The 24720-nt window shown below is 51.2% G+C and overlaps 2 protein-coding genes across 3 annotated transcripts; both read right to left on the minus strand.

Annotated features, from left to right (window-relative positions):
• Window positions 1-77: 77 nt before the first annotated feature.
• Window positions 78-13822, minus strand: DPH7 (diphthamide biosynthesis 7). The gene is made up of 11 exons (XM_034663767.1): window positions 13750-13822; window positions 12904-12992; window positions 12280-12753; window positions 10942-11075; window positions 10253-10340; window positions 8899-8990; window positions 8311-8483; window positions 5317-5386; window positions 5126-5191; window positions 4695-4867; window positions 78-897 (listed from the first exon to the last, which is right to left on the minus strand). The coding sequence occupies exons 1-11, from the start codon at window positions 13820-13822 to the stop codon at window positions 446-448; spliced, it is 1884 nt and encodes a 627-aa protein (XP_034519658.1). The 3' UTR covers window positions 78-445.
• Window positions 13823-16445: 2623 nt separating this feature from the next.
• Window positions 16446-24487, minus strand: ZMYND19 (zinc finger MYND-type containing 19). Of its 2 annotated transcripts, XM_034664917.1 has the most exons (6): window positions 24335-24487; window positions 23562-23621; window positions 22284-22390; window positions 21498-21638; window positions 17237-17417; window positions 16446-17043 (listed from the first exon to the last, which is right to left on the minus strand). In XM_034664917.1, exons 1-6 carry the CDS (start codon window positions 24338-24340, stop codon window positions 16900-16902), a joined length of 639 nt encoding a protein of 212 aa, XP_034520808.1. In that variant the 5' UTR covers window positions 24341-24487; the 3' UTR covers window positions 16446-16899. The 2 variants fall into 2 exon arrangements, with proteins under 2 accessions (XP_034520808.1, XP_034520807.1); XM_034664916.1 differs by lacking the exon at window positions 24335-24487 and having other exon boundaries at window positions 23562-23641.
• Between the last annotated feature and the right edge of the window lie 233 nt (window positions 24488-24720).

The raw sequence follows: 24720 nt of genomic DNA on the forward strand, positions 1-24720 counted from the left end.
TTCCCCTGTTTGTGCTCTCTCTCCCTCTCTCCTCTCAAATAAATACATAAGTTCTTAAAAAAAAAAAAAGAAAAGCACACTTTCATTTAGTTAATTTAAATAAGTATGAAGAATTGAGTGTCCAATTCACACAAGAAACTGACGAGTGTGAGAGCTGGGAACCAAGACCCTTCCACTCCCGTAACAGCAGACTCCTTGGTATCAGGCAGAGTTGTCACCACGTCCCCAGCAGATAGATGAGCTTTATGTAAGAGAAGCCAACAGCTTCTTTGCTCAGACTGGAAAGCCCATAAGGTGCACTGAGCCCTACACAGTCACCTGTAGAAGATGACAGGAAGACTCTCAACGAGATGGTCTGAGGGCAGTTCACTCACAAAGTCACACTCTGGGTTTTATTTGCGGAAGTGGTCCTTACGACATCAAGCCAACCAAACTCTTCCCTAGCTCAGTGGCTCTTCCACTTCCAGAGGTGAAGAACGTGATCGTAAAAGGAGCAAGTCGCTAGGAGGGCAGTGTCCAAGTTTGCTGCTTCCAGAGAGAGGTCGCGGTCAGAGACAGTGGTCCCTGCAGTGTGCTGCCAGCCGCCACTCCTCATTGTGTCCTCTGCGAGTGGCTGCAGAGTCGTCCTCAGTTTGTTGCCACTCTGAAGTGTGGAATGACCCTCTTCATCATCCTCTGCTAAATGATGAGAAGGTGCTGGTAACTGGCGTACAGCCTTCAAGTTACAGGGATGCGCTGCTCTGGCTCCTGAGTTGCTGCAGGGAAAGGACCCTGAGCAGCATGACTGGCAGGTCTGGGACAGATTGCTGAAGTAGACCCAGGACCAGTCGGCTCCATATACCAATGAGTCGGACAACGTATGGGACACAGAGACTGTGCAGGCTTCCTGCTTCTCCTCTGGAGTGAAACAGAACATGTGACGTTACCCAGGGTTGATCTCATCACTTCCGACAGCCCCTGCCCACTCTGCTAAAAGCAACCACTCATTTGTCAGCAGCCACTGTGCACCATGCAAAGGAATCCTTGAGATGTGGACAGATAAGAAGAAAACAGACCCTCACTTGCAGTGCGTGCACCATGTGTGCCTGAGAGGAATCAGCCTGGCTATAGAAGCACATAGGGGAGGGTGCCTTTCCAAGTTGGAGGCCTTGGCAAAAGTCTCTTAGTGAAGACTTCAAAGCAAAGGACAAAGGAGTTAACCAGAAGGGAGCAACAGGGATGCATGACAAACAGAGAACAAACACGTGTGAAGTATAGAGATAGAACAGGACACATCTGGGCAATCACAAACAAGTGGCTGTGGCTGAAATGCTGTCNGAGAACAAACATGTGTGAAGTATAGAGATAGAACAGGACACATCTGGGCAATCACAAACAAGTGGCTGTGGCTGAAATGCTGTCAGGGAGTGGCGACACATGTCTGGAGGGTGAAAATCAACGCAGACTTCTGCGTGCTCCGTAAAGTCTGGGTCTGAGCTTGTAAAGGAGTCACTGAAGAGTTTAAGCAGTTTTCCTTATGGTGAGTTGCTATGGCAACTTTGAGGATGGAGGGCAGGACTGGAAAGAGATCCAGCTGCAGAAGGTTTGAAAGCAACATTAGACCAGAAAAAGAAAAGACAAGGCGTTGCCAAACCTGACATAGTCTAGGGTCCAGGGCAAGGCCAAGGCCAAGGATGGCAAGAGCAGCCACAGAAAACTAGTAGCCGGTGAGCTGCGAGTGTGGACTTAGAAAGCTGTCACCAGCTGGAAGGCTTGGTGGCCAAAAATCGAGGGAAGTACTCAAAAATCGGTGGGGACGTGTGACACACACAGGAGACGGCTTCAGAAGGTTTTCATGGGAAAGCTCTAGGATAATGTGAACATTATAATGAGTCAAGACAGTAACACTTTATGGCTCACTAAGTAACATAAAAATCCATGAACCTATATGGACAGTTAATATCATTAACACACATAGGTGGGAGAAAAAAAAGCTCTTCCTTATAAAAGAATGTTAATTTAAAAAAATGATAATGGGGCACCTGGGTGTGCAGTAGGTTAAGCGTCCGACTCTTGGTTTGGGCTCAGGTTGTGACCACAGAGCTGTGAGATCGAGCCATGTCAGGCTCCACACTCAGCACAGAGTCTGCCTAAGACTCTCCCTCTCCCTCTGTCCCTCCCACTGCACATGCACACGTGCTCTCTGTCTCTCAAATAAATCAATAAATCTAAAAAAAGATGTTAGAAAAATCTTTGCAATTATAGTAATAATTTGGTTCAGGCAAGAATCATCGATGTATTGAGTAAAAGTCTGATGAGGAACACAAAGGTTCAAACACTCTAACCACAGACTAATTATTATTATTTTTTAAAGATTTCATTTATTTATTTGACAGAGACACTCAGTGAGAGAGGGAACACAAGCAGGGGGAGCGGGAGAGGAAGAAGCAGGCTCATAGCAGAGAAGTCTGATGTGGGGCTTGATCCCAGGACTCCGGGACCATGCCCCGAGCCGAAGGCAGACGCCTAACGACTGAGCCACCCAGGCGCCCCAGACTAATTATTATTAATTACACTTTTACAGTAAATTAGCCCAGGGGAGACCGTAGCCAAGTGACCGAATTAACCTCATCAGAGGAAAAGATGAAGTGGTGCCGTGTGCCCCCAGATGAAGCACGCTAAGGCAGGCAGAGTCACTGTGCTCCTGACAAAGACCCACAACCCAGGACCGGAGACACGCTTCAGACCCCAAGTTATGAAAAGACTGAGCAAAAAGACAGTAAAGACGCACCGGGCAAACAGCAGCCGTGAGAGGGCATGAATGGCTCTTCTGGTACCAGATGGAGCAGACGCACAAGAGTTACTCGAAATAAGGAGGGACCCTCACAACGATAAACATACACACACACAACTAACAACAGAGCCCCAAAATACATGAGTACAGAGAGACAGAAATGAGGGAGGAAATACACAGTCCAACCATAACAGCTGAAGACCTCACTACCCCACTTTCAATAACGAACAACCAGGGGGGCACCTGGTGGCTCCGTCGGTTGAGTGTCCAACTCTTGGTTTCAGCTCAGGTCATGATCTTAGAGGACATTCTCTCTCCCTCTGCCCCTCCCCACACTGTGTGCACACGCACTCTCCCTTTCTCTCAAATAAGTAAAAAAATCTTTAAGTAAATAATAAAAATAATGAACCACCAGGGGTGCTGGTCAGTGGAGCGTGCGACTCTTGATCTTGGGGTTGTAGGTTCAAGCCCCACGCTGGGTGTAGAGATTACTTAAAAAATATATTTTTTTAAATAAAAAAATAATGAACCACCAGACAGAAAATCAACAGAATACTTGAACAGAATCTGCAGAGCAGTCCGCGGCCAGAGTAAAGTCTTCTGAAGAGCACACAGAATGCTCTCTGGGACTGACCACAAAAAGTCTCAATAAACTTAAAAGGAATCCACAAAGGAATAAAATTAGAAATCAGTAACAGAAAGAAATTTAGAACAGTCACAAAAATGTGGAATTAAACAACACACTCATAAATAACTAATGAGTCAAAGTAGAAATCACAAGGGAAATTGCAAAGTACTTTGAGATGAACGAAAACCTACGACAGGGACGCCTGTGTGGTTCAGTCGGTGAAGCATCTGCCTTCGGCTCAGGTCATGATCCCGGGGTCCTAGGATCGAGCCCCACGTCAGGCTCCCTGCTCAGCGGGGAGTCTGCCTCTCCTTCTCCCTCTGCCTGCCACTCCCCCTGCTTGTGCTCTGTCTCTCAAATAAATCAATTAAAAAAAAAATACCACACCCCAAAACTGCAAGGCTGCAGTGAAAGTAGTGCTCTGAGGGCAACTTCGCACTGTAAATACCCACAGTACAACACAAGACCTCGCGTGACTTTCAGCTGAGAACCGCGTGGTCGTGTAACCACCAGGATGGGCGCACGACAGACGGAGGAACTGAAGACACAGAACAGGAAGCCTGGAGTGCAGCCCCGCGCAGAGGGGACTGGGCTTCCGAGCAACACAGATGGGGTGGTGTCTCTAATCCGTTCTTTGTATGGACAAGGAGGGAGGGGGAATCACAAACTGAGAATGAGGTGGGAAAGGGGGCACTGGGGCCTTGAGAAGAGGGAAGAAAATGTGAAAAAGTTCTGACAGTAAAGAATGACTGGCTAGAGAAAGGCCATGGTTTGCCTGGCAACTCCGAGGACCCACTGTTACATCAACCTAAAGTGAGACCCCACAGGGCTGCTCTTTCCCTCCAGCCCCCTTGTGTGGCTCAGGCCCAAGCAGAACTGGGTCTGACCAATGCTGGGTGCTACCCAGAGAGTGCGAGCAAGGGAGCAAGGGGAAGAGAGCTGAAGCATGCTGGGAACATGAGACCATGCAGACCACACTGTGCACAGGCAGGAAGAACGTGGCAGAAGGTGGGCCAAGGATGGCTACGGAAATGACAGGTGGTGATGCTTCTGGAGCAGACTCCTAAGAGGGCAGGAGGTACCAGCATAACTGAGCCGGTCAGGTAAGAACCATGGCTAAGAAGCAGAGTGCTGGAGACTGAGGCTTGGAGCTGGTCCAGTTACGGGCCTTGGTGAGACTGGGCGGTGAGCCAGGAAATGTGCAGAACATGGGGGAGGAGCCCGGTAGAGCAAGGGAGCAGGAAAACTGTAAACCCCCGCCCCAGGCCTGGCTGCCACAGGGTCCCTACTCACCTATCGCCTTTTGGCAGTTGAAAATCTTAAAGCCACTGTGCATGCACGCTGCCAGGAGCAGGTGGTGGTGGAAAGGGTGCCACTTGAGCCTCCACACTCCGCCCTGAGTGGGCATGTCTGCGAATGGCTGCTTCATGTTCCGAGTGTCCCACAGGAGAACGCGCTCATCATAGCTGAAACCCATCAAGCCCAGGGATCGTGCAGCAAAACCAATGCCCACTCTTCCCCCAAGGCCCCTAGGTGGCAGGGGACATCTCCTGGGGAAACCCATACCACTCATTCCTCTAGGACAAAGTCCCTCTTTCCAAGCCCAGATACCTGTACTCTGGTATAAGACCAGATCCAATTCAACAACACTGCAGTGGTCAACATGAGAAAAGGAAGTGAAAGATGGAAGATGGACCCTTGTGAACCAAACCCAAGGGACTCACCTTCCTGTGGCCAAGACGTTCTCCCGATGGGGACTACTCTGGATGCTGCACACACCCATGGAGTGTCTGCAGGCAAAAGTGCAAGGCCTGAGTGAGCACCCACGCAGGGTCACGTCTCCAGCGGAAAGTCCACGGAGGAGGGACGGGAGGGTTGGTGTTACATGCTGAGGGCTGGCCCCTTGATGATTTACCTCTTGCTAGTGAACACAGATACGCCAGGTGTCCTGGTGTCCCAGCCTTTCAGAAGGCCATCGTCCCCACCTGTGTGGAAACAGAGAGGCCCACTGACAACACGAAGCAGCCACTCCTCAGGGAGGGAATTTATGTCCGTGGGGAAATCCCTATGGCGGTTTCAGGATGCCACCGGGCAGAAGAGCCCTGTGCTGGAACTGTGTCTTCAGACTTGGAGAGGGCCCCCACGGGGAAGACAGGAAAGGCTGGGGGCTCAGCCTACAGGAACAAAAGGGAAGGCCAAGAAGTTAGGGAAAGGATTTCCAAGTCACAACATGGCTGCCCCAAAGCAAAGTTGCCATATCAAAGAACTCTGAGCAGGAACTGTATGTTGGAGGCAGCAAACATGAGCACTTCCTAAGTTTCTGGAACCTTCAGCATACCCCCATGTGTTTTAAAGGGAAGTGCCCTTTGTAACCTTATAGTAAAAAGGACCTCTGCTTGTCTTAGGGAACTGAAAACATAGGAAGAAAGAGGAAGCTGGCACCATAATCCAGTCTCTGAAGAAAAGCAACAACAAGATACAGGGTGCCGGTGACTGTCCTGAAGGAAGGGGAGCAAGGCTGAAAAGCAGGGCCTACATGGAGGGTGAGAATGAGCAAGAAAAACGCCTGGGTCTGACCATTCCATCCATCCACCCATCTACTCAACCATCCACCCTTCCATGCCCACCTATCCACCACCTATCCACCTTCCATTCAGCTACCTGCCCATCCAACAGATACTTACTGAGCACGATACAGGGTCCCTGTAACAGACAGAAGGGATACGGGGAGAACACGACCTACAAGTAAGCAGACCAACAGAACCAGTGCACCAGGCATCAATGCCTGCAGGTGAGCCTCCAAGATGAGCGGCAATCCTGTGGCAGATTTGCAGAGAAAGCTGGTAGCGGCTTCTTTACACACTGGTCGCTCCTGTCTCACACCCACGTCCATCCGCCAGGATATCCTGCTGACCCACCTGCACACACATCCGAAGTCCTACCACTTCTCCCTTGCGTGCACTACTCCCAACTTGGTCTGAGGCCTTCTTGCCACCATCTGCATATCAGGTGTCCAGGCTCTGCCCCTACCTCCTCACAGTCTACACTCGACACATTAGCGAAAAAGATCCCCTTCGATTCTACAACATAAGTCAGAAAATGTCATCCCTCTGCTCAGCATCTTGCTCTTGCTCCTATTTCATTCTGAGCAAAAGCCAAAGCCCGTCCTGTGGCCTTTCATCTCACCGTCTTCTGTTCTGCCACCCCCTCCCACCATTCTGGTCCTACAGCTACCTGCTGCTCTCCTCATGCATCAGGCTCACTCCTGCCCGAGGTCTCTGCCTACTGTGACCATGCTATGTAACAGGACAGCCTGCACCTGCCCACACCCCAGTCCCCAACCCTGGCCCACCTTTCTTCTTCCCAAAGTACTTATCACTTCTGACATACTGCACACTCTGTTCACTCATTATATGCTATGCTCCATGACCACTGCCTACCTCCTCTCAATGTAAGCTCAGTGAAAGCAGGGACTTTTGTCTGTCTTGTTCACCCACGTATCTCAAGCACCTAGAACCGTGCACAGACCAGATGCTCCGTAAACATTCACTGAATAAACGAGTTGGTGCTGAACTATTAAATCACAGCCTCCATGATACTCGCGCTCTGAATTAGCTAAGCCTCAAGGCAGTACTAACCCAAGAACGAGCAGACCTAAAAAATTAAATCTGGGGCGCCCGCCTGGCTCAGTCAGAAGAGTGTGTGACTCTGATCTCAGGGCCATGAGTTCGAGCCCCATCCCGGGTGTAGAGATCACTTAAAATAAATTTAAAAAATTTCATAGAAAGAAAGAAAGAAGGGAAAGAAAGGAAAAGAGAAAAGAAAGAAAACAAAACAAAAAGAAAAGAAAGAAAAGGAAGAGAAGAGAGAAGAGAAGAGAAAAGAAAAAGAAAGAAAAAGGTCTGCTTAAGCAACCAAAATGCAGTTGTTTCTGGAAGACAGAGACAGTAGCTAAAGTCAGGAGAGCTACAATGCAAAGGGAGAAGAGCACCAGACAGAAGCCAGAGGACAGGAACACGTTCAAGCAGAGGGACGGAGCCAGCAAAGTAGAACAAGGAGCAAACAGAAAGAAAAGTCCAGGGCAACCCAAGGAAAAGACTGTGCCAGGAGGGAGTCAGCATGGGAATGTTGCTGAGAGGGTGCTCTCTGGACCAGGCCACCAGGGAGCTGAGTAAGAGCAGTTTTGGCAGAAAGCGGGGGACCATGCAGCTTCCTGACAGTCCAACAGAACGTCCCTGGCCTCACCGTTCACTGTGGAGCTTAGCACACTACCAGCAACTGGACACAGAAGGAAACAAGAGTCAGATCTTTTCTTCGCCTCTCTGCAAATCCAGCAGCTCCCCTTCTGCCTTCGCTCAGGGACCAATGCCCCCTGCCTCTCGCCTCCCATCTCCCAAGAGTCCTCTCTACTCGGCTAAGAGAGGCTGATCACAGCTACCCGGCTCCTGCAACCTCTAGTTCTAGTAATTTCTCATTGTCACATCAGCACCCACAATACATATCACTCACAATACCAGAAAGTCAATCCTATCTCTCTTGGGCTTTTCTTTGGGAAGGTAAACTGTCTCCAAAAAAGGAACAAACAAGCCTGAAATCCAACATGACAAAGTCAATATTGGACACAGAAATAGAAGCGGAAAATGTGGGAATTCTGGATTTCTCACAGCAGAAGCAAGGGATCAGATACCAAGAGAGGCAGGAGGCAGGGTTCCTGCTGCTCCAAAACCGTGGTCAGCGCTACCTACGACACTACCAAGCCTGAACAACTAAGCAGCAAGTACCTACTACAGATTCTGTCTTCACAAAGGGTCTTCAAGATCCCAACACATCCCAAGTCATGGCCCTGACATGTGCCACACTTGCTCACTCCCTCCCTCCTAGGGCTGACACCCAGCGGAGAAGTACCAACCTGAATAAACGATTTCTGTCTGCCAGTAATTGAAAGCAGCAATCCAGGCCTCAAAGTGGTGGGCATGCCACGTGACCAGCTCCTGCAGCGCCGGCCCCGCCTCATTCACCTCTAGCAGGTGGAGCTGCCCCTTGGAGTCACTGCTAATGATTTTCAAGGGCTGGTCACTGGGCCTAGACACAGGGAACCAATGGAGAAACCCAGCTGAATTTATTCATTGACCCAAACTCATCACCCTCTTCTGGTTTCCAACTGGTGACACCCCAAGACATGTCATGGGAGAGGTTCTCCATGGACCTGGTCCGTGCACTTGCCTATTAAGACGGCTGGGCACCTGGCGGAAACCAAAACTACTATCACTTAGCTTGTCAAAATGAACCCATGTCAGCTTCTCTTGATGAAAACAGCGTTTCTTTTATCTGGAAAGTTGGAATGTTTTCTTTCTTGATTAGGACTGATAGTGATATTCCCAGGTCTGGGAAGCCACAATCAAGGCTGCTGCAAGGTTTCATTCAATTCTCTCACATGAAGAGAGGAAGGACTCCTCAGACAAAAGACTTGGGGTCCCTCACCAATGCCGGCCCTTACCTTTCCGTTTTCCCGGTGGACCAATCCAGAGACAGGGCCAGGCACTGCTTCTCCAGGGCAAAGCTGGAAACCGGCTGCAGTGTGTAAGCATTCTACCAGAGACAAAGGAGCACTATCAAAGGGAAACAGCCCAGAACCCTGGAAAGATGATTCCTCTAGCTCAGGTGGCCATCACGCCCTCATCTACTACTAGATGAACAAAATGTGTCAATGCTAGATTCATCACAGAATGAGAGGACACTAGGCACCTGGCCCCTGCTCTTCAGCAGCTCATACATCTGCTGGAGGACTTTCCCACACGTGACCCGAGGGGAAGCAGGTCTCTCTGCTCTTCAGACGCCCTCGCGGTCCATGCACTCCGAGACCCAATCCCGCCACCTCCATGGGCTCTAGGAAGCACCCCTGGCGCACACTCCCCACCTCCCCTGCCTCAAGGGCTGCTGGGACACTCTGTCTTCGGGGACAGCGACAGCAGGATCTTTCCTCTAGTTTCCATTTCAGAAGCCACACTAGCCATTAAACGTTGTTTCTCTTCTCTAAGATTCACGAAAGTTTTTTATTACCTAGGCAAGCTGGACGGTACTTAACTCCCTCAAAAGGCTCCTAGCAGGCTGCTTCCTCAGGGTCCTCTCTGTGGGTGATCTGCTCTTGCCAGAACCTGGTTCATGGGCCCACAGTCTTCCCCAGATTATTCCCTCCCTCTTTCCTCAGACAGGGCTGCAGCAAGGCCCTCTATACACAAGCCCTCAGCTGCCATAACTCCAACAGCAAGTGACCTGCTCCAGTCCCACTCGCACGCCTGCACTAGTGTGTGTCCCTCCCACCGGGTGAGGGCTTGGTCTTGTGGGCCACTTACTTCCCTCGACTACAGGACTTCCCTGTTCTTCCGACCCTCCAACAATCAGATGCAGTCATTCTGCAAATGCTTGGGACTCATCAATACCAAATGGTCTGAGAAAGCCTCATGGGAAACATCTGCCTTCCTAATTATGGGAGACAGATAGTACTTTCACATAGGAAATCCATTCCTATTCCTGGCTCCAGCATCATCAACCTAAGAATGCGGGTCCAGGCTTTCTGTACAGAAGAACTTTCAGATCCACTGACAGGGGAATGAATACCCCGTTACTTCAGCCAATCCACTGGTGACATATAGGTGATCTCTTCTCACAGTCAGATGCAGAACCCAATAATTTAAAATAGACTGCATGCTAAATTAGGATATTTTATGATAAAGTTTGCCATTAAACAGAAATCATGCTACAAAAAGGTTTGTAGCAGCACAACCTCACACCCAAAGCCTCTCCATTCAGATTCTTTCCACCCGCCACAACTCCTGGCCCTAGTCACTGACCTCAGATCCCACCAAGCGGAGTAGTTCTATGGACCCACCAGCATCTGCCACGCCCAAGAGGGCACAGCCAGCCACCGGGATGTGGCACCTGAGGGGAGAATTCAAAAGCCCGTCAGAACACAGGATACACCCAGAGCACAGGAGAGCATTATGCACCTCAGTAACTTATTATTTAAATTTCAGCTCCAAAATCAGGTTGTAGCCTACAATTCTGTTCCAAGATTTCCCAGCTTATCAATCAGAAAACAAGCATCAGGGACGCCTGGGTAGCGCAGTCGTTAGGCGTCTGCCTTCGGCTCAGGGTGTGATCCCGGTGTTCTGGGATCGAGCCCCATGTCAGGCTCCTCCGCTGGGAGCCTGCTTCTTCCTCTCCCACTCCCCCTGCTTGTGTTCCCTCTCTCGCTGGCTGTCTATCTCTGTCAAATAAATAAATAAAAAATCTTAAAAAAAAAAAAAAAGAAAACAAGCATCACTTCTCAGACTCACACCAACCCTAAGACTTGGAAACTGACAAATGAAAGTAGCCCAAGTTCCCACCAAGTGCAACAGGTTGGCAAGACAACAAAGAAATGAAATAGTTCAGACATTTCGCCATCTTAGTGAATGCTGACAGGCATCAGGCTCCCTGATTAAATCAACAGACAGTCGTGACAAATTCCAGACAAGAGGAATTGTTATCAACATTATACCATTTCATGTCCAGGATTGCAGAAGTATCTCTTCTTTGGATCTCAAGCAGGGGGCAAGCAGAGCTGTCCTCATTGAAACTATACAGGTAGAGACGACCTAAACGGATTTGAGGCTCATCAATGTCCAGTCCACTCTACAAAAAATGCAGATGTATTCTCTGATTACCCTAATAGGCACCAAGGAACCCAAGGGATGGGAAAAGGAATCAAGGGAGAGAAAAGGTTTGCCAAGACTCTGGACTCTGGTGGCTCAGTAGGTTAAGCATCTGCCTTTGGCTCGGGTCATGACCTCAAGGTCCTGAAATTGAGCCCTGTTTTAGGCTCCCTGCTCAGGAGCGAGTCTGCTTCTCCCTCCGTCCTTCCTCCTGCTCATTCTCTCTCTCTCAAATAAATAAAATCTTAAAAATAAATAAATAAATAGATAGATAGATAGATAGATAGCTGACTCTGGAACTCTACCTGGAAGCAACAGCCCTGATTTTCTGAGCTGGAGAAATATCTCTTCTCTTGTTATACCATTAGTGGGTAGGCAGATAAACTGCTGGGCTCAGCATAGAATGTTCCTTTTTTTTTTTTTTTTAAGTTTTATTTAAATAATCTCTACACCCAATAGGGGGTTCGAACTCATGACCCTGAGATCAAGAGCTGCGTGCTGTACAGACTGAGCCAGCCAGGTGCCCCTAGAATGCTCCTTCTAAGTGGGCTAACAGGGATCAGCTATGGTAGGGTCGCCACAGGACCCAGTCTGCCCGGAAAGGTCCTGGCTTAGGCCTGTTGCCAAAGTGCCAGTTCTCATTCTTCAAAGTGTCCTGGTTTGCAACTGAAGAGACGCCTTCGAGAGATTAGGTATAGCTCCTTCGAATTTCCATTTTCTCTTTAGTCTAGGCTTCATCCATAAACTTGAGCCACACCTGCATATAAGGGACTTTCAAGATGCCCATTCCCAGTTCCTAGCTGGCTCAGTTGGTGGAGAATGCGGCTCTCCCTCTCAGGGTTGTGAGTTCCAGCCTAATGTTGGGTGTAGAAATAACTTACATAAATAAACTTAAAAAAAAAAAAAAGATGCCCATTCTAACCTACCTTCTGATCACAAGGCCAATGTCACATCTTCATCTCCTGTGTGACTCCACACACTTTTCTCCTCCAGCCTTCCTCACTGCAGGCCAGACATGTCTCAACATGTGTGGTCGTCTCTGCCTGTCTTAAGTATTTTCCCGCCCTTCCTGAGACCTCCCCTAAAAGAGGAGCAGAGCTTTAGCTATTCGAGATGCCATTTGGGGAGAGCAGACCTAGAGAGCCGCGGAAGAGACCGCCTAAGGCTAGGAGGGCACCGCACACCTCGTTCTCAGGGTTGGTGGGCTGGTCTTCTGGCTTCTGCAGCTGGTAGGTGCCGCAGGCCAACAAGTGCCTGCAGCCTTCCAGCGGGCACCACTCCACCGAGTCCGCGGTGTACTCCGTGTCCACTGCTTGCAACAGCCGGACGCGACTTCCCGTCACCCAGGAGTCAGACAAGGACGCAGAGGAGGAAAGGCGAAGGGGTGGTGGCGAGGCCAGGTTGAGAGCGGGGGTCGGGCCCGGGGCCGAGGTCGGCGGTGAGAGCGGGGGTCGGGCCCGGGGCCGAGGTCGGCGGTGAGAGCGGGGGTCGGGGTCGGGGCCGAGGTCGGCGGTGAGAGGGGGCCGCGGTCGGGGCCGAGGTCGGCGGTGAGAGCGGGGGTCGGGCCCGGGGCCGAAGTCGGCGGTGAGAGCGGGGGTCGGGGCCGAGGTCGGCGGTGAGAGCCGGAGCCGGGGTCGGGGCTGAGGTCGGCGGTGACGCTAAGGGCAGGGGTCGGAGCCGCCGTGAGCAGAAAACCAAATTCCCGGCAGGTATTTCTGACTTCCGCAATCACCTCCCTCCCTTTTCCGGAGCACCGGGGCGGGACTTCCGGTCGTCGTTGCCTCCTGCGCGTGAGGCCGCGCTCTTACGCCCCCTTTCGGCCGGCGGACCTCCGCGGGCCCCAGGCGGGTCTGGAAGGACAGTCGAGTATCCAGACGGAATTTGCAGAAGAGCTGGGCTTTTAAAAAGAGGGGAGAAAAGGAGAAAAACAGGGCATGGGAGTGGGGGTGAGCAAAGGACCTAGACTTTCAGGGAGCTGAGTCGAGGGTCGGCCCCAAAGGGGCTGGGCCACGCCTACCGTCTGTCCCTCACGTCCGTCCTAGGGAGGCTGCGGGTAGGGCGAGAGGTGTGGCACACCAGTGGACGCCTGCCAGGACAGCAGAGAAAGGAGCCAGGACCAGCTGGGGGTGCGTGATGCGCTGCTGGCTGGGGTGGTGGGCAGGAAGGTCCTGGAGGACCTGGAGAAGAGTCAGCGTCTGGGCCCAAGGGGCAGGGCTCTGTCGGCCACTTTGAATGTAAGGGACGACACATAGCACAGCCATGCTCTGATTTGGGAGACTGAAGAGATGCTGCCGCCAGTCAAGAAAATTAACATATTCTACAGAATAGGTTTGGGGAAGGCAAGCTTTGGGCATTGTTAAGGATGGATTGAATTGTGTCTCTCCAAAAAGATATGCTGAAGTCCTATCCCACAGCACCACAGAATGTGGCATTTGGAAATAGGGTCTTTACAGAGGTAATCCAGTTAAAATAAGGTCATTAAGGTAGGCCCTAGTCCAATATGACTGGTATCTTTATGAAGGGGTGATTTGGTCTCTCAGGGACAGACCCACACAGGGAAGATAAGGTAAAAACAGAGGGTTGGTATGATGCATCCACAAGGCAAGGGACACCTGAAACTGCCAGAAGCTGGAAGTGGCCTGGAACACACACACCTTTCTCATGTGTCTTCAGTCCTGCCAACACCTTGATCTGGGACTCCTGACCTCCACAAACAGGATGATACATTGCTGTTTTAAGCCATCTAGTTTGTGATCTTTGCTATGACAGCCTCAGGTAACTGGACAGGCTGACATTGCAATCTACATGGATCCCTGGGTACCCAGCCTGTGGTTTTGAGGCAGGGCTTTGGCTGGAAATTCAGCAGCTCAGAGGGCAGCTGGAGCAGAGCAACAGAAAAGTTGGTCAGCAAGAAACAGGGCTGTCTGAAATGGCTGAACCACACACCCGTACCTGGTACAAGAAACGGTCAAGGGGAGCCTGGCTGGCTCAGTTGGTAGAATATTCAACTCCTGATCTTAGGGTCATGAGTTTGAGCCCCACAGTGGGTATAGAGATTACTTAATTTAAAAAAAAAAAAAAAAAAGTCAGGGCGCCTGGGGGACTCAGTCGGTGAAGGGTCTGCCTTCAGCTCAGGTCAGGCTCTCAGGGTCTTGGGATCAAGCCCCGCATGGGGCTCCCTGCTTAGCAGGGAGCCTGCTTCTCCCTCTGCCCCTCCCCCCTGCTTGTGCTCCCTCTCCCTCTCTCTCAAACAAATAAATAAAATTAAAAAAAAAAAAAAAAGCCAAAGTCAAGGGACACCCGAGTGGCTCAGTTAGTTAAGCGTCTGCTTTCAGCTCAGATCATGATCCCAGGGTCCTCGGATGCAGCTCTGCATCGGGGGGTCTGCTTTCCCCTCTCCTGCCCCTTCCCCTGCTCATGTTCTTTGTCAGATAAATAAAAATCTTTAAAAACAAGACAAGTCAAGCAGCTCTACACACTACACAAGCCCCTTACTCTAACCATCTGAATGTTAACCAGACTCTTGGAGGTATGGCTACGAAGATCAAGAGATTGGGAGTCATCAAAGGAGAAAAGAAACCAGGGGCTGCCATCAGAGAAGGGACACGGGAAGCAAACAGGGATAAGAGTTGTCCATGGATCCTATAGCCCCTTCAGGACAGAGTCCAGTCCAGGGGCCACGGCAATGATGTGAGCAAAGGGAAGGAGTCACTACACACGGAACTGAAGAACGCTCACAGCCACCTTCCAAGCTCCAGCCCAGGCCCTTCACCAACACAGACTTGGGGGGGGTGTCTCTAACACACAGTACAGGGGTGTAGCCCAATTGGATACGGAACAGCTACCAGCAGCAGCACCTGCTTGAAGCAGCCACACTGGACAGCAATCCCTAGGCCAATGCTATTCCAGATAAGCCACGAGACATGGAAGAAACCAGCCATGTGTCAGGACCTGGTGTGGTGTCTTACACGTCAGCTGAGACCCTTCGATGTAATTTTCTGATGAGTAGCTGACCACAGGACAATGTGGGTGGGTCAGGGAATGCAGACAGGCTGAAGTGCCCAGACACAAAGGACATGGGCAAAAACCAAAGCCTGTGGTGTGGTGCCTCCTCATCCCAGGAGCCTTTGTTTAAAAAGCATGTTGCCTGAGCACACTCAAGGCCCTGTGCCTGGAAGACACCCACACCCCAACATGCCAGCCTACACAGGTTCCCGAACAGTCCTGACCAGAGCTGGCCTCTGGAAGAAGTTACACCAGCCCTGGGAACATCCCAAGACCTCAAACCAACTGCTGTCTGTAGAACTGTCTCTCAGCATCACACATACCCCACTCCCCAGTAGGTTTCTGAGCCCCCCCTTACCACTCAACCCAGGGTCTGGAGAGACCTAGAGCAGACCTCACCTACGGAGCACAGTTTTCCCTTACCTAGGAAATATGCTGCACCTAACCCATACACTGGCGAAAGGGGAGCAGGTGGGGTTCTCTCACCTTCAGAGACCCTCCCTCAGGGTTAGGAACGAGCCCTTCTGCTCCCTGTATGTTGCCTTCACCTGATTTCCCCAGTCCTGCTCTCCAAGACATACTGCCCAAGGACTGCAGAAGAACCTACCAGAAGCTCAACTCACCAACTAAGGACACCAAGAGGCTGTCGCCAGCCAGGGAAATCAGAACATACAAGGCAGACAAAACACACTGCAAGATGGCAGAAAAGCTGCTTGAAGGAAAGTGTAGTAGGAACCCTTGGGACCAACATAGGGAAAGGGACAGCCCAGGACATACAGTCAGAGTTGGAATGGCCAACCTTCATTCTCCCAGGAAGTAAAGCCTCAGCAGGCTGGCTGGCTGGCTGGCTGGATCTGGAGACCAGTAAGTTCCCAAGTGCAGAGCCTGGCTCGTTGCCTTAAGGTGGTTCTGCAAGGTGTAGGAGACACTGCCCAGCCTTCAGACACCTGTGGCTCCCTGAAGGGAGAGGGAGCCCAGCAGAGTAGACGGGGAAGCAGCACTCACTCACCCAAGCCAATCCAATGCACAGGCAGGACCTCAGAAGGTCTGCTGGGCAGAAGCTCTGCCACTCAGTGCATGAATTTGGGTGAGAATTTACCTGTGCCAGGGCCAAGAACATTCCATGCCCACTAAATAGGGCCACCTACTCCAACACCCTCAGAAACTCCTGCCAGGGGATAAGCACAGGTCTGGATCTCATGCTTCCTGCCTGCCTCCTCTCTCTCTCTCTCAACCCAGGAATAAAAGCAACCCGCACTCCCCACAGCCCCATCCCCGGACCACCTCGATTCACTCAGAAATAAACCTCAACGGCATTAAGGGCAAAAAGGAGAGCACAGAAGGCTGAGGCACTCAATGATTCCACCCCTTTACTGTGCCTTGTAGATACGACCCATGCAGGTCGCGCTCCTCAGGGCTGCAGCTGCCCAGGAGAAGCTTCCGCTACGTGACACTTTTTCGACTTTTTAAACATGTGGCCTGACCGTTTGCCATTTGAGAATTACAGCAAATGATTCTATTTGTAACTTCTAACCCTCCCTCTGCCTCCCCCCAAAAAAACTGTACATGAGTTTACAAACATATTAACATATAAATAATGAGAAGCGTCCTGGCGGGAGCCTCCCCAGCTGTCTCTGCTTGGAGATGAACACTGAGGGGAGCGCCGTGCCCACACGAAGTACCCATGACGAGGGGCCTCTGTGGCAGTTGCTGTGGGTGCGTGTCACTGGCTTCTTCGGCACCTCTGGGTCAACCACCAGTCTGTGTCTGCCGTGCCCAAGGAAGATCTGGAAGCCCAGTCACCGCTCCGGCTCAAGCTCGTGCTGGAAGGGGCGCTTCTTCTCCCGACAGTGCTTCTTGTGGGCGGGCCAGTCCTTCTGCTGACACTGGGAGCCGCAGTAACGGGCCACCTGGCAGCGCCCACAGATGTTGAACTCGCGGAGCTGAAAGAACACACACAACCACCATGGCGTCACCGTCACACCAGGGGACTGGCTGTGGGGCAGACACCATACCCCAATGAGAGAGGACCCGGCAAACCCCTGCTCTGAGCTGCAGCGGGGAAGCTGCTGGAGTTGGGCTAGGACAGCAGGGTGCGGGACAGCCTGGAGGCAGCCCTCGCGGCGGCACTGGTACCTGCTTCTCGATCATCGTGCACGGAGGGTAATGGCACTCGTAGTAGGTGCAGGAGCTCTCCTCCTCTTCCACCACATCCCCGTTGGCGTTATAGTACCGGGTCACGTTCAAGACGGGGAACTGCTCTTCTATGGGGTCTGTGGGGAGCTGCTGAATCGCCAGCCAGTATAAGCTTTGCTCCCTGGAAAAGAGAAGCAGGCGATTCAGTACACTCCAGTCAGACACGGCCAAGGCAGGGACACAACAATGACAGGACTTCAGGACAAACAGTTTCCCTTGCTCAGTTTTTACAACAACTTGGCTTTTCTCTGCCACCCCCCTCCCCCGTTACATAGTGGGCCTTATCCCTGTGTGACGTCACAAAGATATTTACACACTAAATCTTTACCCACTAAAAGGTACAGAGCAGGGCTATGTCTACCTCACTCCTCAATCTCCCCAAATCCAGGACGGACTGACAGGCACACGGCAGGCAGAGAGAACATGCGGTCTCAGGACAGGGACCCGGCCAAGCCTGGCCACCTGAGCAAGGCCTGGCAGCCCTTCTCCTGCTCATGGCCCCAGAGGCTCCTGCTTCTGCCCCAGCCACCTCCCCTTCGACGCTCTGAGCTGCTCTATGTCCTTAGTGGAGTGGGAGCTTGCAACTAAAGAACCCCACCCGACGCTAGAACTGCGGCGCCCTAACAGGCCCCCCAGGAGCACGGGTCGGGCAGGGCAAGTGCAGGCAGTCAGCAGCCTGCCCTGGTGCCGGGTCACAAAGGAGCAAGTTAACACTCCCTTCATCCTACCACCCCCACGGGGGCCAGGCCATGAGACGTTATATGCAAAAATTAATTCAAAATGGATCAAGGATGGGGCGCCTGGGTGCCACAGCAGTTAGGCGTCTGCCTTCAGCTCAGGGCGTGATCCCGGCGTTATGGGATCGAGCCCCACATCAGGCTCTTCCGCTAGAAGCCTGCTTCTTCCTCTCCCACTCCCCCTGCTTGTGTTCCCTCTCTCGCTGGCTGTCTCTATCTCTGTTGAATAAATAAATAAAATCTTTAAACAAAACAAAACAAAACAAAACCCAAAATGGATCAAGCACCTTGATGTAAGACCTCAGGGCCCTTGGCTGGCTGGCTCACTCAGTACGGTGGGGGCCGTTAACTCTTGACATCGGGGTCACGAGTTCAAGCCCCACGTTGGGCCTAGAGTGTACTTGGAAGAACAACAAAACAGAGCACTCTCCACAGAGCTAAAGAGGCGGCCTGCAGAATGAGGCAAAGTGTATGCAAATCATGTATGTACCTGATAAGAAACTAACACCCACAATATATAAATAGCCCACATCACTCAACGAGGAAAAAACCAAACAACCAGACTTAAAAATAGGCAAGGGGAGCCTGGGTGGCTCAGTCAGTTAAGTGTACACTCTTGATTTGAGCTCAGGTCATGACCTTAGGGTCGTGAGATGGAGCCAAGCACTGGGCTCCATGCTCAGCGGGAAGTTTGCTGGAGATTCGCTCTCTCCCTCCCCACCCAAAAAATAAATAAATAAATCTCTAAAAGTAGGCAAAAGACCAGAATATGCTCCTCTGAAAGAAGACGTGCAAGTGGCCGACAGGCGCATGAAAACATGACCATCATCACTCATCATCACGAAAATACAAATCAAAACCACAAGGAGGTATCGCCTCATACTCATTAGAATGACTGTTCCTTAAAACAAAACAAAACAAAAACCAGACTGTACTAAGTATCGGTGGGCGTGTGGAGAAACACTCGTGCACTGTTGGCGGGAATTTAAAACAGTGCAGCCACTATGGAAATTATCACGGTGGTTCCTCAAAAGGTTAAAAACAGAACCACCCTACAACCCAGCCACTGCACTGCTGGGCACATACGCAAACAAAGTGAAAGCAGAGTCTTACACAGACATTTGTACCCTCCGGTTCACGGCAGCATTATTCACAACAGCTAAAACATGAAAACAACCCAAGTGTCCATCTCCTCACCACATGAATAGATACGACGTGGTATATAAATATAATGGATTATCATTCAGTCTTAAAAAGGATGGAAATCCTGACAAAGGCTGTATCACGGACAAACCTTGAGGACACTGTGCTGAGATAAGCCTGTCACAAAAAGACAAATCCTGTAGGATTCCACCCCCAGGAGGCCCTAGAGGAGTCAGATCCAGAAAAAGAACAGGAGGGTGGGGGCTTGGGGAGGGGAGAGGTCCGTGTTTAACGGTGACAGAGTTTGAGTTTGGGACATTGGCAAAGTTCTGAAGATGGATGGATGGTGGGGATGCTTTTACAACCACGTGGGTGTATTCAATGCCACTGAACTGAACATTCAAAAATGGTTAAGATGGGGGCGCCTGGCTGGCACGGTCACTTGAGTGTGTGACTCTTGGTTTCAGCTCAGGTCGTGATCTTAGGGCTGTGGGGTGGGGCTCCTGCTCAGCCAGAACCTGCTGGATATTCTCTCCCTCTGCCTCTGCCTCTTCCTGCCCCCCTCCCCCGGCACACCGTCACACATGCGCTCCATCTCTCTAAAATATATAAATCTTTAAAAAAAGAGGTTAAGACGCTAAATGTTATATGCATTTTACCACTATAAGAAACGTTTTTTAAAGGAAAGAAAAGGGGAAGAGTCAGGATGTAGGAGGCTGGTGGCTGCCTTCTGAGCCCTTCAGGACAGAGACAAGTTTTGGCCCCAGCCGGCTTTTAAAAGCAGAAAGGAAAGAAAACACACTGTGACAGAGGCCCTTGCCCCCCACAGATGAGCCACCCTTGTAGCCCCTACACTGAAGGAAAGCCGGGTGGGATGTGCAGGCCTGGGCAGATCCACGGTGCCATATTCCCGGCCTCACAGACAGGCTGATTCCCACCACGAAGAACCAGACACGTGGAGGCCACCAGCTGAGAAACAGAAGAACACGTAATGCCAAGGCCAGCTGGGAGTTCAAGCTACACTCAAGCTGGCTCTGACCCACGACAAGTGGTGTGACCACTGCTGAGGGTCTAAATCCCTAGCGACAAACTAAGGACGGCACCACTTGATTGGCTCCTGGGAAGTCGCAAAGGAGAGCGCCTCAAGAGCACAGCCTCAGTCCTGGGCCTCCCAGGAGTAACCTAGAGGAGAATGGGGGCAGCCAGGCCACGACCCAGCAGAGACCACTGGACAGGGTAGCCTGGGGTGTAACAGACCCTTTTCCAAACACACGTTCTCAATTGTGGTTATCTTATCTCATAACCATAAAGGGTGTTCAGATGAGTAAATGTAACATTCAGTCATAGGTTGGCCAAACCATGAGTCACACAAACGCCTAAGAAGTGACAGACTTCATAACCCAAAACTCCTGGAAGGAACAGATGCACTGCCGGGTGAAGGGGTAGACTGTGCCCTCTAGGTCTGCAGTGGGGAGACCTGTCTGGTAGTGCAGAGGCAGGTCCCAGTGCTCACACTGAACAAGCGTCCGTGTTGGACAACCCAGGGAGAAATCTGAGGACACTGATTTGCCTCCCGAGCTGCCCTTACCCTTCTGCGGACAACACTACCTTCGTTTTGTTTGAGGAAAAAGCCTTCCCAGAGGCCCGAGGACATGCACAAACCCCCGAGAGCCCCTGTGAGACCAGAGATGATGCACACATGGCCAAGACCATCCTGGCTCATTTCAGCTCCCAACTGCCATCCTGCTGGTTCCCCAGCTCTTCCCAAGGGCTCCATGAAGCTCATACCTGGGCTATTCTTGGGGCCATGGGAACTGCTCTCAGCATCCTACTTGCCCAAGTGGGATACGTGTGCCGTCCTGAGCAGAAGCACTGTTTTCAGGACCACACAGAGGTGGAGGCTGATGAGCAGGGCCCCCAAACCACACTACCTTGCTTCTTTTAAAGAGTTTATTTATTTATTTATTTAGAGAGAGAGCGTGTGTGCACAAGTGAGAAAGCACAAGCAGGGGGGAGGGGCAGAGGGAGAGGGAGAAGCAGACTCCCCGCTGAGCAGTGAGCCTGATGTGGGGCTCGATCCCAGGACCCTGCCTTCAGCTCAGGTCATGATCCTGGGATCGGGCCCCACGTCGGGGTACCTGATCAGTGGGGAGCCTGCTTGTCCCTGTGCTCCCTCGCTCTCTCTCGAGCACATTGCACGTATGTGCTCTCTCAAATAATAAAATCTTAAAAAAATAAAACAAACGAAAACACAAGCATTTGGAGGAGGGCTTTCCCCGGAGGCAGCTCCGCTGGCTTCAGCAGGCCCCGAGGTGACCCACCTTTGTTTGCTGGATGTCTCCTCAGCTCTGGGCCGCCAGCCCCAGGGCACCAGCTGCAGGTTGTCCAGACGGTTGTCCACAGTCACAGCATTGAGGTGCACCACCTGAAAGCCGGGAGCAATGCCTCCCCTGTGCCGCTCCCTAGAAAATGGGACAACTCTCATCATCAGCCGCCTCCAGCCTTCCCAAACACTTCAGCCATGGGATCTGAACTGGCCCCTCGCCACACTGACGGGGACAGTCAGGAGCAAGGCTGCTGAGAGGAATCCAAGTATGTGAGTCTGTGGCCAAACAAGACGCACCATGTTGACGGTTCAGCCCCTTGATTTAAGGGCTAGGCTGAAAGAAGCCAGGATGGAATCTGCAACCATCAAACACACAGCCTAGAGAATACCCCACCTGAGTAGTTCCAAGCATTTTGGAAATCCACCATGGACACCAAGAAGAGACAGGCCGTTCGTCACATTCCACTAACAGGCTGAGCAAGAACACAGCGAAGGGAGCAGACCCCACCCTCCCCCCAGAGGAGGCTGTGTCTGGAGCAAGTAGCTGGGCAGAAAGCACACCGTTAGGCTGCTCCATTAGCGGTACAATATACAAATGAGCAATGCTTCCAGGTTGCGGCAATGACACAAAGGTAAGTAAGAGGGATGGTGAGGGGAGCAGGACTCAGGGAAAGCACCTTCTGTCAACAAGGGCAGGTTGCTCCACGGGCTCCGTGCACCGTGTGCACAACAGGGCTCACGCAGAACCCAAATGGGAAACAAGCAGCTGGAAAACACCTACCACAGCAGTTCATGAAGGAGCCTTCCTGACCCTCTTCCTCGGTTTTTGTCAAAGGCATATGCAAATATCTTAGCACCATTTCCATCTGCATCTACTTCCATCCGGGCCTGAAAGAATAAGGAAAAGGTCTGTTAAAAAGCCTCCGATTCTCAGCTACATTTTGAATCTCTCTTAAAGAAGTAAAGTGAAACAAACAAGCCAGGGCACATATATGAGGCCTATTTCTGAGACCCAGGGCTCTGCAGAGCCTCCCAGACATGAGAAGCCAGCCCCAGATCCCAACAAGCATACCCTCACAAACCACTCTGCAAAATACAGTAGACACAGAGAAATAAATTTTCCTATTCTTAGAAAAAACCCGCAATTCAGTGAGAAAAATCCCTGAACAAGTAACTAACAGTTGACCCCTGAACGTACAGGGGTAAGGCACAGTGAACACCCACACAGCTGAAAATCCATATATGACTTTTAACTTTTGGATACTTTACTGATAACTTGTTCTTGACTAGAAATCTTACCAATTACAGAGACAAGTAATTAACACGTACTTTGTATGTTAGACGTATCATATGCTATATCCTTACAATGAGGTAAGGCCAGAGAAAAGAAAACATTTTCAAGAAAGTCATAAGGAAAAAAAAATACAGTTACAGTACTGGACTATGTTTATAAAAAAAAAAAAAAAAACCCAAAAAAACAAAAGAACCAAACCCACATCTAAGTTAACCTGTGAAGTTCAAACTCATGTCGTTCAAAAGTCATCTGTACTGTAAAAGCACAAAGGGCTGAGATAANTTGTTCAGGAGTCATCTGTATTGTAAAAGCGCAAAGGGCCGAGATGAAAGTGTAGTGGGTCCACAGACTCCTGGAGGATTTCCGAAGGGGAGGAGCCGGTAGGTGAGGACTGGCAGGGGAACAGAAACTCATCAAGCAGAGAACAGCGGAAGGCAAGGGAGCTCAGGAAGATGAGAGAATGGAGGGCACAGGAGGGGTGCTGAGGCCAGGCCAGAGGAAAGGTGAGGTGGCACTGGACAGTCTCCCAGTGAGCCAGGGCTTGTCCAACTGAACATTCGATCACAAACATGACAGAATTTGACCTGTTTTCGGGAAGAGTCAGCCACCAGGTGAAAGTGGGGGAGGACCAACATTACAGTGGTGGTGGTGAGGCTCCACTGGACAGTGAAAGCCAGGTTGCCCTCACGGGATAAAACCCATCCCTCACGACCCTCCCCAAGCACTTGACTGACAGCAGGCCAGCAGAGGAACAGTCACCCTTACCTCAAAGGAGTAGCCCTCCACCAGCGGGATATCTTGCTCATCTATCAGCGTGTACTTGGTCTGGAAATTAACCATGTTTCAAAATGTTAGGTTCAGGGTCACAGTAAAGTATTAGTAACGGACAGAAACTACCCCTTCAGGCTAAATGAGGCCAGCAAGTGAGGGGCANGAAACATTACGTTCAGGGTCACAGTAAAGTATTAGTAACGGACAGAAACTACCCCTTCAGGCTAAATGAGGCCAGCAAGTGAGGGGCATGAGGCGGCCTACCCCAAAAAGCAGGTGGTTATTTCCCACTCAAGACTGTATCAGAGATGCAGGTACCAGGCTTCACTTCCCATCCACATGAGCCTAAAACGTAAGTGCCCCTGAGCTCGCTAACCTCTATGTGCCAATAAACCTAATCTGAGAGGGTGGCTTCCTCAGAACAGAGGAAGGGGTGCCAGATTGAAGCAGAGCATCCAGAAGTTCTCAGTTAACGTTTATTTATTAGGATGGGGGGCGGTACACACTGAATTGTTTGNGTGGTACACACTGAATTGTTTGTTTGTTCAGCTTTCTGCCTGAAATGTTCCAAATAAAGAGTTTTAAGAGATGACATTACTATAACCAGTCACTGAGTTAGAAGGGGTCTCAGAGCTGATGGGGGAGCCCACCCTTCCCTAGGTAAAAAGCCACATTTCTCTTGCACGAAAGGCAGGAAACAGTCCCCCAAACGGACGAGTCTCATTCTTGCTTGGAAAGCCTTTTTCTAAGATCTAAGTCGATTTTACCTTCATCTGACTGCCTCTGCTCCTCTCTCCCACCAGAAGCTTCCGCCGCTGGTGATGGGAACAGGGTTCCCATCCAGGGTAAGGTCCGTGGCTGGTGCAGCGGCACGGCCGGCCGGCTCCTGGAAACAGCCAAGCCTCAATGCCCACAGGTGCCAGGAAGCCCCAGCCTCGAACACGCGGAGGGCGGGGCCAGGTAAGGGAGAGAAGCAGAGGGAGGCCCTGCTCTGGGAGGCCCACCGAGGCTCGTCCAGACACGGCCACCGCGGGCAGCGTGAACCCTGCGCGAAGCTCCACTACGGACTGCCAGGCACTGAAACGCACGCAGACTGTCCTGCCAACGAGCGAGCGGGCCGCTTCCGAAGGGCGCTGCGCTGCCCGCGGCCGCC

Source organism: Ailuropoda melanoleuca, chromosome 7, assembly GCF_002007445.2.
Source record: "Ailuropoda melanoleuca isolate Jingjing chromosome 7, ASM200744v2, whole genome shotgun sequence".
NCBI classification, from domain to species: Eukaryota; Metazoa; Chordata; class Mammalia; order Carnivora; family Ursidae; genus Ailuropoda; species Ailuropoda melanoleuca.